The sequence below is a fragment of the Schistocerca cancellata genome, chromosome 6 (assembly GCF_023864275.1).
Source record: "Schistocerca cancellata isolate TAMUIC-IGC-003103 chromosome 6, iqSchCanc2.1, whole genome shotgun sequence".
In the NCBI taxonomy this organism is placed as follows: Eukaryota; Metazoa; Arthropoda; class Insecta; order Orthoptera; family Acrididae; genus Schistocerca; species Schistocerca cancellata.
In genome coordinates, this window is record NC_064631.1 from 242082477 (window position 1) to 242102425 (window position 19949).

The window sequence follows — 19949 nt, forward strand, 5'->3', positions numbered from 1 at the left end:
ACACTGTCATTGTCAGCTTGATTCTCATAACAGCTCTTATACACATGTAGGGTAGGAGTTTGGAATGCTGAGGGCCAAGTTTCCTGTAGGGAAATGCAGGAAGCAGGGGTGATATAAGAGAAGCCATAGCTCTACCAGTTGGAGGAAAAAGCCCCTACAGGTCCAATGGGGGACAATGCTATCATTTTCCTGTGCGGCGTGATGGGGTCAAGCAGGCAGATCATGCCCTAGGGTAGCCTGCTGCCACCGACTGCGAGGATAGGGTATCAATACATACTCGCTCTGAAGCACGTTGTGTAGGGAGATCTGATGACGCAGGGGCCACTAGGAACTCTGCTTTGAGTATGGTGTCTGAACACGTAGGGTCCAGCAGCATGGGGACCACTGGAACCACCGCCGTCTTTGAGGTCCTCCTCCTCTACTTCCTCTTCCTCCTCGGATGAGATGATGTCCATGAGGGCTTGCTGCCAAGTTTCAGGAGAACACAAAGCCCTATGACCAGCAACCTGTGGCTCCTTCAAGCCACTGACTGGTAGCCAGTTGCATATTAACAGACTCCTGGGAGGGGTTCGCCCAAAGGTCCTCTCACTGGTGAGACACTCAAAGGAGGGTGTCACTTCTCTGGCTGGGGATTGGACTATTTTTAATGGGAGTGAATTTTACAATTACAAAGGGTTGTTTGGCATTGTGCTGCTTGCTCTTGTAGACACCAGTTACAGGTTTTTGTATGCTACCTGTTGGCTGCCAGGAAAGACCCACATGGAAATGGATTCAAGAACTAAACAAGGGAAAATCCAGGATGGCATAATGGCAATATTATGAAAAGGACACACACACACACACACACACACAAACGCACACAAACACACACACACACACACACACACACACACACACACACACACACACACAGCAATCTGGCTGGTAGGGGTAAGGAGGAGGCTGGGAGGAGGAGGCATAGGAGGGTATGGGTGGGGGACAGTAAACTGCTGCTTGTGGGGGCATACAGGGATGAGGTGGAAACTGTGTGCAGTCAGGAGGTTACACGGATGGAGGGGGGAGGACGAAAAGGAGATAAGTAAAAAGACTTTCATTGCATTGATGAATTAGAAGGCTGTGTAATGCAACACTGGTATTCCAACATGACCAGGGGCCATACAAAGATGACTGACCATCCAGCGTGATGGAGGTCATTCGGGAGATCATGGATAGCCACAACCAATGCGAGTCGAGAGTAGCACTGGTCAACAGCTTGAACACTATTCGAAGAGTCACTGGTGATTAAGAACATCCCACCGGTGTAAGAACAAATTTGACTGAGGGCTCGAACATTTGCACCAATCCTGCAGTAAATATACTGCATCCGTTCAGCAGGGAGCATAGTTCACTGCACCTTGTATTTGTGTAGGCAAATGCTGGTTCTTTCGTTGATCATAGAGCCATCAGCGCATAACACTTGTAAACCAAAAATGCAACAATGATGGACAGCAACAGATAGCAAAAACCATAGGATCAATAGTCTTTTGGTCCAAAGGATAGGCCAAGACATATCCCAGGATTGTGTATGCACCATGGGGGTGTACGTGATGGCTCCCTGACACGACATGACAGTGGGGAAAATGAGGCCAGAACAGATACACTGTATGCGAACTGAGTAGTTTGGATGTTTGGGGGAGCAGTGTATATGTATTGCATAGTCGAGCAGCAGTTGTTGGCACCCAATATGGAGGACCACAGCCACCACGAGGAGCCTGTTCACAGGGCTGGTCTGAAAGGCACCTGTTGCACAATGTTGTATCAGGTCTAGCATCTACAATGCTGAAGGCGAGGCAGAGCCATACACCAAGCTCCCATAATCAAGATGTTATAGCATCAGAGCTTTGTACGGGTGCAAAAATGTAGAATGATCCGCACCCCAGCTGGTGTTACTAAGACAGCAACGACTATTAAGGTGTGACCACAACATTTGCTTAAGTTGGTGAATATGGGCAAGCTGTGTCAACTAGGCATCGAAGACCAATCCCAAAAAATGATAAAATTCCACCACACTGACCACCTGGTCCTCAAGGTACAATTCTGATTTTGGACGCACAGTTTGACAGTAACAAGTACATGTCTTGGTGGCGGAAAACTGGAAGCCATGGCCGAGGCTCCAGAATGTGCCTTTTGTGTGGCACTCACCAGTCGTCATTCAGCAACACTCACAGTTGAGGTGGTAAATGCACAAGTCATCAGCATACAGGGAAGGTTACAACGTAGATTCCACAGCTGCAGCTGGACCATTGATAGCCACTACAAAAAATAAAAAAACAGACTGCTCAATACAATGCCCTGTGGTACCCCATTCTCTTGTATCCGGGGAATACCGTTGGAAGCACCAACTTGCACCCGGAAAGTACAATCATAAGCCCGATGCAAGTCAAAAAGACTGTGTTAAGATGTTGATGCCAGGAAAAAGCTGACAAAATAGCAGTGTCCAGTAGATCAGATTGTCAACAGTATAATGGCCTTGGCAAAAACTACCCTGGGACGGAGCCAAAAGACCCCGAGACTGAAGGTACTAGCACAGCTGTCGGCTCACCATATGTTCAAACAACTTGCACAGAACCTTAGTGAGGCTAATTGGGAGACTGCTGTCCATCTCTTGGACGTGTTTACCCATTTTCATGTACTGGGATAATCACACTTCAAGGCCCAGGAGCAGAGTCAGAGCAAGGGGCTATAGCATTGAGGAACTTTCACTCCTGAACGCAACATTATAAGGTTCCAGGTGACTTTTAGTAAGTGGTAAAGGATGTCTCTTTAACTGCTGTTTGGGAAAATGAAATAGAGGCTGATAATCCTCACACAGAGGCCCCAGCATAATAAGAAACACTATGTTCGGCAACAGCATCTGGATCAATATAGGTAGTACACACCTGCAAGGTACTAGCATCCATAGAGGTGTCAAATCTACACCAAAATCGAAGATAGTGTTATTCACAGAGATACCAGGTACACCTGCAAGGTGCTAGCACCCATGGAGGTGTCAAATCTATGCCCAAATCTGTGAAAGAGGGGTACACGGTACAATGGTAGCAGGGTACCACTCCCAGCATTCTCAAATTCTGTCATTTTATGAGGTGGAAGACCTGGGCACAAAGCCGTTTAAAGGCAATGGGGTGCTCCTTCAACAGATGTCATTTATGATGTTGGATAGCCTCCCTGTGATACCTAAAGGCCACAGCAACTTCAGTAGTCCACCAATATACTGTCTTCTGGCAGGGGCACCCAAGGAAGATGAGACTGCCGAGTCAATTGCTGAAAAGAATGGCTGCAGTTGTGTTCTGGACAACTGTATTGATACCTCCGTGTAGCAGAATGATGGCAGTAGTGAAAGAATACCAATTGGCTTTGGAGAGAGCCCATCAGGGTGGACACACAGGAGAGTGACACCGAGGGAAGGTCAAAACGATTGGAAAATGATCAATGTTGCACAAGTCACTGTCAACTCTCCAATGTTTGGATGAGACAAACCTTGGCTGCAAATGGAAAGGTCAATGGCCGAATAAGATGCACATGCCACACTTAAGTGTGTGGGAACACCAATATTCAGGACGCAAAGATCAAGCTCTGCTGAGAAAGTTTTCAACAGCTTTACTGCAACCAGTGGTCTTCATTCCACCCTAGCAGGCTTTGAAGTCACCCAACACTAGGAAGGGTGGGGGGCGCTGAGAAAACAGTGCAGACAAGGCGTTCTGGGACACTTTGTTGTCAGGAGGTACATGTTACAAATGGTAAATTCTAGAGGTGTCTTCCCACAAGCAGCAACAGCCTCCAAGGTCTTGTAGAGTGGCTCACATCTGCTGTAGACAGAGTTCAGTATGTACATACAAACCCCACCTGGTGCTCTTTCACAGTAAGTTCGGGTCTTAAAGTAGCCTTGACAGCCATGGAAGGTAGTGGACCCACAGGGCGTATATGCGGACAAGGAAAATAAATTCCTGGATTTTTCCCAGTTAAAAATACACTTTCTCCCAGATGAAAACACACTTTTTCAGTGTTATGTGACAGTATACTTTCCCTCGGAATTGTAAAACTTAACAAGTACACTGTGTATTTTCATATTATAAAAGTATAAATTGGAATTCCACCAAACATAGCACATTACTTTCCCAAGCGTTAAAATCGAGAGTGCGATGCACTTTTATCAGTCAGTCATAGCTTATGTCACGTGATCTCGCCAGCCAATGAAAGCAGATATTCAGCGCGTAGAACAAGGCCTATGAGAAAGACAGGCCATGGCGTGTACGTCACTAAGGTAGGCCTGCGCTCGCTCGCTCAACTCAGCAGACAAACTATGTTTCCACACCGGTTAATTTTTAACTAGGCATGCACATACAAACGAGAGACTTGTGTCTTCTACTGGAATCTGCTATTATGGAGTCTTACTGTTATTAGTCTTACAATGATCCTAAGTCCATAGGGCTACTTATAATTTGTTACTGCTGTACTGGGGCACAAGAAAAATCACACCAAAATTATTATCAGTTGCATAAGGCACCACTTCCTGTATGAAATAAGGACTGTTAAGCAGAAGAGACCAAATGCTATAAACAAAGCTGTTATACCATTTATATCGAATATTGATCTTAAATTAAATTTTGATGTACTACTGTTAGTCAGTAAGACTTCATAATAGCAGATTCCACTAGAAAATGAAATTCTCATTAGTACATAAACAGGTAACAGGTTTAGAAATGCATTTTGCCTGCTGACCTGAGCAAGCGAACAGTTCAGGCCTACCTTCGTGACATACGCACTGCGGCCTGTCTTTCTTGTGGGCCACGACATAGAGTATGTGATGTAGTCAGTCAGTAGCAATATCACTGTTCAGTAGTGCAAACACACAAGTGTGTTTACAAGAAAAGCTATGCTTTCACAATACTGCTAGTCTCCAAGATCAATACGCCACCAGGAACGCTGAACATTCACATATAAATTGGTCTTTCTTTTACGTGTGTTACACTTCAAGATACACCACACAAATGTGCCAGTAAGATTTCAAATGATGTAAATGTCTGGTCTCCTGGGCTCGAAATTCTTCTAAGTGGATGGTCCACAAAGTGTTAGGTTTTAAATTTTTTCGGGTAGCATCTGGCTGTTAGTTACAGCCACCAGCCACATTTCAAGTAGCCAGAAGCAGGAGAATGTACTGACCTCCACAGGCGACTCAACTGTGCAGACACACGAGCCAGCTGGCAACTGCTCTAATGAAGCTAATGTAAACAGTTGTGACGTCCAGCTCATCGCAAGCAGTTTGTTTTGAAATATTGCGTAGTCTTTCGTCCTCAGGCTTTAACAAATTTTGCTGTTGGCAGGCGCTCGCATTTGCAATGTCTTTTGTTGTAAATGATGCATTTCCTTTGCAACTTAAGTGTTACTTTATTTTTTTCTCTCGTTTAATTTAGTGCTGCAGTGTAATTCTGCAGTAGCAGAATACAGCAATTCTCTTTGTTAGACTACCAGTTCTCAGCAGTCAAAATTCAAAAAATTTAACTGAGAACTATAACACTCGAAAATTCCTGGAATTCTAAAAAATTGCCGTGTTTTTCCGGGTTTTCTCCCAGATGAAAAAATTTCCGGGTTTTTCCCAATCTCCCAGGTGTCCTGGGCCATATACGCCCTGGACCCACACTGTTGGGAAATATGTTTCATGGAGGGCTAAGCAAAAAATGAGAAATTGACTAAAGATAATGTACCTCAGTTACATGAGGGGAAAAAAAAACTGCTACATTTCCACTGAATCAAGGAGTGTGGGGGGATGCATGCATCTGGGGCCATAGGGGCCACCAGGAACACTGCCTCTGATACAGAGGCGGAGCACATGAATCTGGGGGTGCAGGGGCCATCAGAATCTCCATCTTTTTTGAGGACTACTACTTGTCCTTCGATGATTTAGACTTCAAGGGCTTGTCAGTCCCAGATTCTGGGACACAGGAGGAATGCAAATCCTGTGACCTGCAACATGTGGCTTCTTCAGCAACTCGCCAGCATCCAATTGTAGATCAGCAGAGTTCTGAGAAGGGAGTGTCTCAAGGGACCCCTTCTTGGTAGGGTGCCATAGGAGGGCACTGCTTCTACAGGTGGATGTTGGTGACTGACATCCCCAGTGGCTATGGAGTCAATGCTCCCAAAGGGGTGTGGGGGAAGCAGTATTAGGAGAACCTCCAACCACCAGAGGAGCAAGTGTAATTCGGCACCACAGAGGACCAGATGTAGAAGACACAGAGGGCAATAACACAGTCACTAAAGAGGATGTCGTCGTCATAGCAGTAGCATTCATCATTGTTACACATGTAGGCTGTAGACAATCTTATTTCTCCTTTGCCTCTTGATCTGTAATGCAGTTAAGGGTTTTGAATTCTTGTATTTTCTTTTTGAGTTTCAAAACGGTGTGGTCTGGTGAACAAGAGGATGGTGCTCCCCACAACTGACACAAATGGGGGGAGGAGCAAAAGGAGTGTTCATGTGCAAATGACTGCCACAACCACTACAGATTAGGCTGGCACTGTAATGTGATGGCACATACAGAGTGCATGCATTTGTAGTACTGAATGGGAGGAGAAATACACAATTTGACATCACAGCAATAAACCATCACCTTGACTTTCTCAGGCAATGAGTCACCTTCAAAGGCCAAGATGAAGGATCGAGTACCCACTCTGTTGTCTTTTGGGCCCCGGTGGACATGATGGACAAAATGCACACCTAGTCACTCCAAATTAGTGCACAATTAATCATCAGTCTCTTGGTGGGAAACAAAATCCTGTACCATGTTCAGATTTTATGCGGGGTTATAGTGACAGGAAAATCACCAAGCTTGTCACAGGCGAGCAGTGCTTGTGACTGATGAGAGGGCTGTTTTGAGCAAAATGAATCCACTTTTCATTTTTGAAGTCACTGCCACTTCTCCAAGCCTGTCAGCGAGATGTTCAACAAAGAACAACGGCTTTTTAGTCAAAAAGGAATTTCTGTCCAGCCTAAAACAAGCCAGTTGTAAGAGGGGATTATTTCTCACCTTATCTCTGAGACTCAAGATGCTCCCATAGCGTAGCCGATGAAAAGAATATTTTGGGGTGATACTTCTCTGTATTGTAATATGTCTCTGCTTCAGAAGAGAATGCGGGGGCTGTGCGGCCACCAGAGGATTATAATTTAATTCACTTCATGTGCAAATCTTCCACCTTGGTACCATCCACTCCGAATGGAGGCTCTCCCCACAGGTCCCACCTCGCCACACAAGTGGTTACCTGTCCAGTTAACCACTGCCCAGAGTCCCCTGACCCAGCCATGAAAAGCACATATTTCTTAGCTTGTGTGGGGAGTTTGTAGCTAAGGTACTAACTGTGTGATTCCTGTGCGGTTAGGGGGCTACCGCCATGCAGGTACTTGATGACCCACATCCTCTCAAACAATGGAATAGCTACCATGCTGGGTTTTGGATATACTACTGTTGCAAGAAAGCAAGATACAAAGAGAGAAAGGCACAAAGGTGGAGTATATGCTGCACTGGATGATCTTTCCTGCACGACCCACACTTCTGGAAAATTTAGAAAAGAAGTATCACCTCAAACCCAACAAGGGGATCATATAATTAATAATGAAAAGGTATAGAAGAATGGAAGATAAGAAAACAAGTGTCTAAAACACAAACAAGATCCAAGCGCTTCAGGACCAAGAAAACCATAATTTCATATTTTTGTTATTTTATGTAAGCTGTTCACATAGTAAAATGCTCTGAATACATTACAGGACATCCCCGAGGCCATTTGTGAGCTATCTGAAGTGCAATTAACTATGTACATGAATTCACTGATGGCATAAATAGCACTTTTGCAATCCAAATTGATTTTCTGAGACTACACTAAATTTTTGACAATTGTGAATCCCAACAACCATTTCAATATATTTTAGAAAACACCAGAAGAAGTGAACCATAATTTACCATATCTTATTTGTTCTCAAGCCTGCCACTATAAGGGTGGGATACTGCAAAAAACAGCCCACTGCAAAACAGTCTTCAGATTAAGTACAATAAAAAACCTTATGTAAAAACTCTTTGCATTAATCACAGAAGTGTTGCTTTTGAAAAACATTTCAACTGCAGTCACACAATAAGCTCCTGATCAAACCATGATCAAGGTAGGAGAATTGCGAGTGAACGTACCAAAGACCGCTTCCTTCAACCCAACGCTTTTCGTACTTCATATATTAAGAGCGACTACTACAGCTGATCAGAAGCTGGAAGGTTTTATTGGTTTGTAATTACAACTGTACAACAAATTTTCTCATTGTCACACAATAGTACAGAGTAATTAAACCCATAGCGTGATACTTAGTTCAGTTACTGTTTTCAACACTATTTTATATTTCCAATAACAAAGTTTCTATCCGCAGCACTATTTTATGGAAAGTAAAGTTGCTACTCACTGTATAGCAGAGATGCTGAGTCACAGATAGGCACAACAAAGAGACTCTCACAACTAAAGCTTTTGGCCATTAAGCCCTTCATCAAAAATACACACACACACACACACACACACACACACACACACACACACACACACACACACACACACACACACACACACAGCCTGAGACTGCAGTCATGTATGTGAGTTGTGTTTGATTGAGTGTGGGGTGTGTATATGTGTGTGTGCATCTTCTATTGTTGACGAAGGCCTTAATGGCCGAAAGCTTTAATTATGGGAGTTTTTTGTTGTGCCTATCTGCGACTCAGCATATGTGCTACATGTTTAGTAGCAACTTTTCTTTTCATAATATTGTTGCAGTACTATTTGTTTCATATTCCTTTCAAATGTGGGATGTCTTATCAGGTCACCCTGTACAACAGAACAAGTGTACTTTTCCTTTACTTACGCCTTTCCATGAAAGATCTCCTTCAATTTTCTTCATTTATTTTTAGTAATTTGATAATCAAAGCAGAGGGCTCTGAGATTTCCTGCTTAAAAGAGAATTTTCCTGTGTTATTAAATATATAATTTACTAACTACTGTCTTACACATGTGCCTGTACACTCTTTTACTATGGTGGAATCAGTGAAACTTAGTCTAAAGCCAAGTTCTTGAATTAAATCAATAAATTTAGTCCATGTTCAAATCAGCAGCAATTACATTGTTTCTTCTTATTTTATGAGTTTATGTAGCAGTCACTAATTCATCTATTGAGATGACAATACTAAATCATTCTAAATCTACACAGAAAATGAAATAAGAGTTCCTCATTTAGCAAATTAAAATCGTCACCTACTTTGGATTCTATTGAGTTGTTAACCAGTATACAGGAGCATCCACAAGTTATGTTGTTTGTACAAATATTGCTCCTAATTCATTACACTGACCATGGATGCTGTAGTTTGTTTTGTCTTTGTAGTTTTCACTCATCGATCTTCTGTGAAATGTGCTGCTTATTTTAGTTTCTGAGTGTGGATAGTTTTTTCTGATTGAATCACATCTGTGTTTTGCTGACCAGCTCACCCTCTTCACTGTAACTCTGAAGTAAACAAACAGTTTGAAATGAATGGCTTTTAGAACGGAATCGCCGATTACTAAGTCATTTCCAATGCTCCAGTTTTTATAATGGCTTTTTGTGCTGTGTGCTGGTCAGTTTATGTTGGTTTGTAGTTCCCAATATGGAAATACCAAAGATACAACACATTACCATGTCTAGCATGGTGTAGGAAAACCACTGGCATTCAAAACATCTAGTCATCTTGGAATGGATATATATAGGTTTTCTATGGTGTTCAAGGTACTCTTATATTATTCCTTCTGCAAAATGGTGGCAAGTTCAGGCACTAATGATGGAGACCAAGTTATCATACACTCTTCTCTGCAAAGAAGACCACAAAGACTCCGTTACACTGACATCTGGTGGCTGTGGTGGCCGTGGGAGATGCAGCTATTCATCCTTGTTCTTACAAAACCAGTCCAGAACAATCTTGGAAACAGCAGTACCACTGGAGAACAAAGGTGGTACCATGGGATGGTCACATAATCCTTGCAATGTTGCAGAGTAACCATGGGGCCCATGGAATACCACAGTATGGTTGTTGTCCATGTTAAACTGCTGGCAGGAAGCAGTCTGCACCGTCGCCTCGGGATGGAATACTCCAGATGTAAACTCTGCCAGATGCCGGAAGCAGCATGCAACAAGACTCTTAAGACCAAATGACTTTCTCCTATTTCTCCACAGTCCAGATTTTATGGCTTCAGTACCACATTTTCCTGTTATAGGCATTTGCATCACTGGTGAGTGTTTTTGTATTTCCAGGTCACTCTGCAACTTCCAGCTTAGGTAATTCCTCTTCATGTTGTTTTGGTGCTGACAGGTTTCTAAGTGTGATATGCAGTTCTGCAGCGACTTTGCAGCTGTAACTTTTCCCACAATCCTCTTCCATCACCATCTGTCAACATATGTTTTCTTTTGTGTTGTGCTTTAGCAGATTTTTTCCATGTTCCCTGTAGGTGGTATACATCTTCAATACCGTGCTTTTTGAAATATCAAACACTTCGGTTGCTTTGGTTATGGAAGCACCAACCATACCAGCACCAACAATTCGTCCACATTCAAATTCACTTAGCTCTGACATAATGCACTCACAACTACACAGAACACTGTTCTGACCACGACTGACAGTTGCAACATATTGAGAGCATTGCACAGGTGTTATTCTGGACAAATGTAGCAGTCACACCTGCAGGTGTGACTAGCATCTGTGTTTATGTTGAAGCATGCACTTCTTGCAGTATTCCTATGTCTTTGTGCAACACCTGTAATTAGTCTCTTTAAGTTTGTATTGTGCTAGTTTGAAATCTAAGGATCGTTATGGATATAATTTTGCTTCAGCACATAGTATGACAAAGCAGTACTTTTAAGTTTTATTAATAAATGAAAGGGAAATTCTTAGTGTTAATATGTCATACATTTCTTGTATTTATGATGATGTACAAAGAACACGTTGCAAGAGATTTCGTTAAGACAGTATGCGTGATCAGAAATGATCACACGCTGTGCGGGAAAGGTGCTGAGGGGCAGTCAGCAAGCAGGTCGCTATACAACGACTTGACTGCCACGAACAAAAATACATTAATTGATTAAAGTGAATGCTATTCATTTATTAGCCTGAATGTTTCCAAATGGTTATATGTGTTACATTGTAATCTGGTTTTAACTATGGAACAAATAGGGCAACCGGTACCAGGAGTAAGGTTACAGCTGTTGTATAGAACCCTCAGGTAGGCTAATTCGATGCACGTTGACAGGGATCAATATTGGATATTCAGTTTAGGAGGTAATTTGGATTTTTGGTGGTCATAATTTTATTTTGTCACTGACTTTGATAGGGTGGGTTAATGATATAACCAGTCGGAAAACCAACAGTTAATGAAGTTGTTTCACATTGGTTGCAAATTAGTGAGTAGTGGATTTCATTAAGCTTGTACAAGAAGAGAAATGGTGTTTTGTTGTTAGAAACAGAAACAACTTAGTCTAAGTAAAATGGGTAATTACTAAATGCTTCGAGTTAAGCACACTGTAGGGGTTTATTGAAATGTTATAGGTAAGAGCCCAACATGTCCGGCTTTACAATCTGATAATACTTGACACCCTCATGAGGATAGAAATGATGTGTGGTCAGAGATTGTCTGGAGTATGACGTTACTCATGGAGCTTACTATTTGGAATAATTAGGTTTAGCTGAATGATACCAGACTTCTAAATTTGTTCGTAATTATGGAAATTGTAACATAGATCTATTTCACAATGAGATCATTTCTACGCAGGGATTGATAATTTTCTTTTCAACCATGGTGAGAATGGGTAAGCAGAGTTAGCCACCACTTAAAGTAAAAACATTCAATGAGTGACTATTGGGATTAATTTGTTGGAAAGAGTCATTGTAGTTAGCGTCCAACACCTGAAGAGATCCAGCTTTGTGACATCATTGATTAAGATTAAGACATAAAGTGGCAGTGGTGACGTAGCGATTTCTTTCCATTTATTTTTTTAAAAACTGAATTTGATTAAACTTTTTTGGAGGGAGGCAGAGAGGTTATCAGCTATTTGTTACCTGCATACCATTGAGTGTAATCTTAAAGAATTAATAAATTGTTGGGAAAGCAGATATGTTAACAGTGAATTCTTGTTAAGATCTTCATTTGGTACTTCACATAGTAAATAAAAGAATTAAATAACGGAGAAAGCTGTTGCCTATGACATCTCCAGGGCAGCAAGTGATATATTTTACCTTTTCTGTGTTTTCTTAGTAGTACCTATTTCTTAAATTTGTGCATGATTTTGTATTTAAGAGGTTTAATCTCGCATTTTGGAAGTGTAAAGTTGAGTAGTTTGTAGCTCAATTGTGATTTCTTCTTAACAGCCAGCTATACAGCTCGTTAAGACATCACCGTCTTGTAATGGTACTTTGACTACCGCGCCTCCGCCAATACAAAGATATAATTCACAATCGCGCACGCAGAAGAGTGCTACGCCAGCGACTGATTTTTATAAATAATTTGGTTCTTTTTTTTTGCTTTTGCGTAGGTGTTTGTTTTTAACAACAAATTGATTACACTCACTCTCTCTCTCGTCTTTATACGAAAGATGTGTATTTTTCGGCGCTGTGTTGAATGTGCTTTTGGATGGAAATTAAAATTATATCACAAAGAGAGGTTGTTTCAATAGTGATTCGAGATGGTTATCGCCAAATTTGTAAATTGATCATGACAGTGACAACTTGAAGAAGTTTTCAACAGACGGAGAAAAGTGAAAGATGGGTCGTCCTACAAGAGAAACTAGGAAGACAGCCATGAAGACTATATTGTAATTAATACTGCGTTTCTAACAAGATTATAAGGTAAATTTCAATTAGTTTCTGATGCTATTTCCGTACAGTCGCTTTTTGTAGTGTTGCCGACCCGGTCTGCCACGCACGGTCAAATTACAGCACAATCTCAATCAATAATACGAAGTCCGCCTTATCCGTAACTTATTCCACCAAAATTCAAAACCCAATCAGATTTTATATTTTATATTTCCATGGCAGAACCCCAAAGAAAGGAAACACTACAGTCCTTGTGACACATCAGGAGGGTAAGGAGTTGCATATCTACGTATCTGTCAGCCTTTGCAGTTTACTTCTTCAGTTAGTCTTACTAGGATGGGTAAGATGTGTGCATGCTGTTTGTGGATGGAGGAGGAGATGGCCACTGTTCACGAACATTAGAATGTGAGTTTGACTATGATCAGTGTTCACAAACAGTTGAATGTGGGTTTGACTATGATCAGTTCAAATGCAACAAATTTCCGAGAGAAGAAAACACTTCTGTACATGACTCAGCATGGTTTCTGAAAGCTTCATTTGTGTGAAACTCTGCTCTCACATGACATACTGCAAATTATGGATGAGGGGCAACAGACAATTTCATATTTCTGAATTCCCTAAAAGTGTTTGGCAAGGTACCCCACTGCAGACTTGACGAATGTGCAAGCATACAGAATAGGTTTTGACAAATGCAAGTGGCTCTAAAACTTCTTAAGTAATAGAACCCAGTATGCTGTCCTTGATGGCGAGTGTTTGTCAGAGACAATGGTATCATCAGGAATAGCCCAGGGAAGTGTGATAGGACTGGTGTTGTTCTATATATACATACATGATTTGGTTGACAGGGTGGGCAGCAATCTACAGTTGCTTGTTGGTGATGCGGTGGTATATGGTAAGGTGTTGATGTTAAGTGACTGTAGGAAGATGCAAGACGACTTAGACAAAATTTACAGTTAGTGTGATAAATGCACATAGCCCTAAATGTGGCAAAATGTAAGTAAAAGTGAATGAGTAGGAAGATCAAACCTGTAATGTTTGGATACAGACTGGTAGTGTCTTGCTTGACACAGTTGTGTCATTTAAATATCTGGGCGTAATGTTACAAAGCGATACGAGATGGAACTAGGATATGAGGATTGTGAAGGGACATGGTCACATTCTGTTTATTGGGAGAATTTTAGGAAAGTGTGGTTCATCCGTTACGGAGACCACATATAAGATACTAGTGTGACCTATACTTTAGTACTGCTCAAATGCTTGGGATCCATACCAGGTCAAATTACAAGAAAACACTGAAGTAATCCAGAGGCAGGCTGCTTAACTTGTTTCTGGTAGGACTGAACAACACACAAATGTCATGAGAGATGCTTTAAAAACACAAATGGGAATCACTGGAGGGAAGGCAATGTTCTTTTGGAGGAACACTATATCTGACATTTGAAGCTGACTGCAGAACAATCTTACTGCTGCCAATATACATTTAGCCTAGGGTCCATGAAGAAAGTATGAGAAATTAGGACCCTTAATGAGGCGTACAGACAGTTATTCTATAAACTGAACATCCACATATTACAGGGTAGAATATGGGACAAAACACAAACATTTTGAAACAAACAATGGGGGCAGAAACTCATCGGGCTAGATACCACCCATCCTGGTGTGTGGAAACTAGCCAGACACTTCACCAGGGAGAAACATTACATTCCAACTCTACAGGTACCAGACAGCGCAGCCTACTCTGAGTAGGAGAAGGCAGAGCTTATGGCTGCAACACTTGCTGCGCCTTTCATGCCAAATCTGGCTCCTTCAGATCCAGTATTCACTCTTGAAACAGATCAGGAGGTTACACATCTTGTAGCCCAGCCCTCACATGATGAAATCATACATACTAGTACAAACGAAATTACTTGGGCTATTAAGCATACCAATGCTAGGAAAGCCTCTGAGCCTGATGGTATTCAAAACAGTGTCCTCATACACTCATATCTCACGAACAGATGTTTTAACACCTATGTGCAGGGCAAACAATCGACACAATACAGTATCCACACTGGAGTACCCGAAGGCTGGGGCCCCATCTTGTTCAACCTGTACACAGCCATCCTTGTGCAAGATTGGAAACCGTCTAAGATAAATTCATGAATACAGACAGCACGCAGAACTGCCGAGCCTTGGTTGGAAAGATGGCTCATTAAAGTAATCATCGACAAGTGCGAAGCAGTGCTGTTCACAAGCAGACTGAAGGTACTGCGCAAACACCAATACTGTCGACAGGTAACACTTCATGCACGCTCAATACATTTCTGAGAGAAATGTCAGATCTCAGTCTCTGGCTGTACCAGAAACTTACATGGGGGGACCACAATGAACACACTGCCAACAGAGTGCATGCCACGCGAGGCTCAAACAACTCTACCCAATGCTCAACAGGGAACGTACCCTGAATAGGAGGGTTTCGAGGTCCATATACATAAGACTGATTAGACCTCTGATGACATATGCAGCTCCAGTCTGCGGATACACAGTTCCTACAAACCTGTGCTGCCTGCAGATCATACAGAACAAAGTGCTACGCATCAGTAGCAACACTCCACGCTACACACGCACCGTGATCTTCGCAATGAATACCACGTTGAAAACCGCAAGGAGGTGATCAAAAAACATGCCACTCGACTATACAGGAACTCTAGACACTCCAACAATCCTTTCATCCTTATTCTGGGAAATTATGATCAGAACCATAGGTGGTGGAAGCGTTAGCGGCCAAAAAACTCTACTAGCTAGGGCATAACCACCTATGGCAAGCTAACATACATCCACAAACAACATCGGCAAGCCCCTGCATATCAGCAACGTAGACTGGATATGCCAGCTGCTATTAAAGCCAACCAACAGGCTACAGCAGGGAAACTGACAAGCTTACACACTGACACACAAACAAACCGCAAACATAACCCTACACTGTGAATCTGATATATGACCTATCGGACACAAAACGATGATGAACCTAACTGTTACAGGTATGCTGACGCTCACCGAGAAGTCAACACCGGCAACCAGCGACAGTCGTCGAGTAAAACCACCGCACAACGACGAGATATTGGCCTGCATGATACCCACTACTAGCAAAGCCTACCCTTGCATGACCTGTCGCAGGAAGCAAGAAAACCGCTACTGCTATTACAACCCAACCCAATTATCGCAGAGTTTTTTTTTCCCCTTGGCACTTTTTTTCCTCTGTCCTTCAAAGTGCTACCCTTAGTTCAACTTTCGACTCGATCTATCTCTAGATGAGTACGTATTAATGGTTAATCTTAACCAGATATACACAATCATCACAGTACCCACATTCTGCGAGACCTCGCCTTAGCGAAAACTAATCTTTATGCAGAGATGGCAGTAGACCTTTTGTGGGAATGTTAAGAAACAATGGTCACAAATCAGTATTTATGAACTTTGTGTAACATGGGTAGAGAATAAAGTTTCAGAAACGAAGAAAATAGGTTGGAGACTCATTAAAATTTACAGTTTCCAGCTTTGAGATACAGAAGTATCGGTGAACAATAGTCTTATAAATGACCATTAGTTACGGATACAAGTTTTTCAATACAGAGTTTACTTTATTAACAAGAACTGTCGTGTGTGTAAACACCGACATATAGATATCACCATCATTAACTTTATAGAAAATTTCTCTCAGAGACAGACAGCAGTCTCGCTGAAATACTTTAAAATGGATTAAAAACCGCCACCGCCTATCATCGTGGTATAAATGGTCTGAAGAATGTCACATTTTGACAAACTGGTTACCATTACAAATAAATATTTTATTGCAATCAAGACTTTTTTAATCAATTTTAAAATACTGACATCTTGACAACTTTAGTAATACTGCTGACGGCTGTTAGTAATAGTCTTCGTTTAAATATAACTTTCTAACTGAGAGAAAAGAATAAACTTGAACACGCATTTCGATGTGTAAAGTTTGTGAAGAACTCTAAAGTAATTTTTTTTTGAACTGATCTGTAAGGTCCTTTGATTCCAGATCGATGAAATATTGTTTTGACTTATTAGCATGGGTTTAGAGTAAGATCAAGATCCCCCCTCCCAAATTGCCCCAAAGTGTCTTTTGATAAGTATGGACAACCTACACCTGCAAAGTAGCAGTTCAACATTTTATTTAAGTGCAAAATCAATTTTTCACTACTACTTGCAAACAATGAATTACAACTATTATTTAGATTTATACTTTTAAGGTGAACTCACTTTGGAAAACTACCAAGGATTAAAATCAACATCACATGATTTCCAAACATATTTTATACTTGCAAATCATAATTTCTAAACAATATCACGCTAGAAGTGTGTAAGCCATAATCTGTAATTATGTTAATGTCGCAAAATAAAATGATGTCTTACAAGACATATGTTATGTGAAAAATGTTACACAGGGCTGTGCAAAGCAGTACCATTAGTATTTAAGAAGAAGTATAGAAGTATTATTGTGCTGCATCAATAGAAATATGAATGATTTACAGGATGGCAAGAGGAAAATGCACTAGAGAAGATAACAGCTTTCAAAAGATGTGCAGGTTATTAAAACTGTGCAGCAGCAGAAGATGAATGTCTTATACAGACCTGCCCTTTATCCTTTTTACGTGGTTTTTCCTCTGGTAGTAGACAACTAGTACTTAAACTATCAAAATGATCCATATCAATCAATCCCAACTGCAAATAAAAGAAAATAATCATCAATAAAAACAAAGTGTCAACTCGTGTAGTTCATTAGGCAGGAATGAGGTGACAGTTCAAGCCTGTATTTATCCCAATGCAGCAACAAAGCTGATAAAATGTTTGTCACAATTCACTGAGAGATGAGACACTCAACATTAACAAAAGCAAGCCTGAACACAAAAGCCTCAAACAAGCAAAGGCAAAAAACTTCAGTTCATCAAGAAAAATGCCAAGACTGTGATTTCACTGACAGAAGACATATTTACCCCAGTATGTCCGAGTTTCGCAATGGCAGATTTATCTGTTCCTATGGATACACACAATGGGGTAAATAAGAACATCTAGATGAAATTTTACCAGGTTAATATGTTATACATTTGCGTAAACTTTGACATTTGGAAATAAGTTACATTTTAAATGAGAATGGTGTGGAACTGTGTTACTGTAGACAACCAAATTAACAACAAAATTTGATAATCATATGAAGGAAGGAAATCACAAAAATGTAAATCTGCTGCTAATATAGCAAATGAAGAGACTGCAAGGATAACAGGTGTAGATACTGATTGTTGCTGGGAAAGAAATGTGAGGCAAATGGAAAGGTGCATATTAAGACAATATGATGTTTTGAGTTTAATGATACCACTATTTTCACGAGATGTTTATCTCCTTGTTCCAATGTCACACTTCCATTGGTGTATTAAATCCATACAGCTATTCCTCCATTTCTTATCATTTCTACTGCATGGCTGCAGCTTACGAGTTTCTTGGTGTAAAAATTTCTCATTGAGAAGTATAATATTTTTCTAAGTAACTTCAGTACACTTTTACACTGAAATTTTACATAAGAATGTCTTTGTTTTGCTTATGAATGTTGCTGTTAATGACAAAATAACTGTGTGACAATTTCAATGTGTCAGCGCATCAGAAATTGAAGCAAGTGACACTACTACTTTTATGCTTCTTTTAACTATGTCTTTCTTCAACAGAGATTTGCAAATACATTATTAACATTAATATCTAAAATATAGGTCCTTTTGAAATATGCATGCTACACACACACACACACACACACACACACACACACACACACACACACACACACACACACACGCGCGCGCGCGCGCGCGCAATTCTTGTGGGATCATAATTAAGGATACTTACTGGATATAGGCTTCAGGAGGGCTTTGTATGAGAATTGCAAAATATGGTTGAACTGGCATTTTCAAGCTAAAACATTTGACTTATTGTGTTAAGCCTGTAATGTAAGATTATACCTCTTAGTGATTAGAAAACATTTTAAATTCAGTCAATAATTGTATGATGTACTGAAAGTCAAATGTTATGTTGCCTCTGAATCCATTAGACAGTCAACCTGCAACTGGGTCTGGGCAACTGTCTCAGACAATTAGTAACGTAGATGATTGTTTGGCAAACATGATTATACAAACTCCTAAAACAGGATAAAATAACATCATTGCATTAAGATGAATTCCACTAGCAAATTCAACTATTCTTAGCTGCTGTTACCAAAAACCCAATTTCATTGACAAATCAGATTTCCGCTGGCCGTGGTGACCGAGCGGTTCTAGATGCTTCAGTCCGGAACCGCGCGACTGCTACGGTCGCAGGTTCGAATCCTGCCTCAGGCATGGATATGTGTGATGTCCTTAGGTTAGTTAGGGGACTGATGACCTCAGATGTTAAGTCCCATAATGCTCAGAGCCATTTGAACCAATTCAGATTTTCTCTTGTTGCAAACTCGATTCTGTGAAACACTTAAGGATTTTTTTTAGCAGGCACTTAGGTCTCATAACTCATGCTCTGGGTGTCCGCAAGATAGCCAGTTCTTAGTGCTTTTATGCACTCACTTCATTTGGTGGTGGTCATTTCTACACAGAATGTTGAACAGCGAACATGTATAAAAATGTATGTTAGTAAATAACATGAATAGATTTAGTTTTTGTTCTGCCTTTTATGTTTTAAGATTACTCACAGTGGTGCTGGAAGTAGTACTAGTACATGGGGAAGCACAGGACTACAAGGTTTAAGGCAGGAACAACTGCAGTTGTAGGTAGCTTGGGGTAGCAATAATGATCTGGTAATGTCATATGGTTTAAACAAGCTGTTACGGAGGCTCAGTGGTCAATTGAAGTCTACAGTGGGTAGTGTGGGGAAGATCAGACACAATGGATCTCATTTCGGGGTTGACCTGAGAAATATACCACCCTCACCAGAGTAAGGTGTTGAGGCATTCTGAGAGTGTATGTTCAGATGAAATTTGTTGTTATGCTGATTCTGTAGAAATTAACAATAATTACAAACTGTG

At 41.0% G+C, this 19949-nt stretch overlaps 1 protein-coding gene across 2 annotated transcripts in view; it reads right to left on the reverse strand.

Annotated features, from left to right (window-relative positions):
• Window positions 1-19949, reverse strand: part of LOC126190960 (myosin-11-like) — a 216523-nt gene that overhangs the window by 35418 nt on the left and 161156 nt on the right. Inside the window, exon 16 of one of the 2 annotated variants that reach the window (XM_049931621.1) lies at window positions 17525-17614. The exons of the other annotated variant lie outside the window; for it this stretch is intronic. Within the exon in view, the coding sequence (XP_049787578.1) occupies window positions 17525-17614 (90 nt within the window). The remainder of the gene's footprint in view (window positions 1-17524; window positions 17615-19949) is intronic. 2 annotated transcript variants of the gene reach the window in all.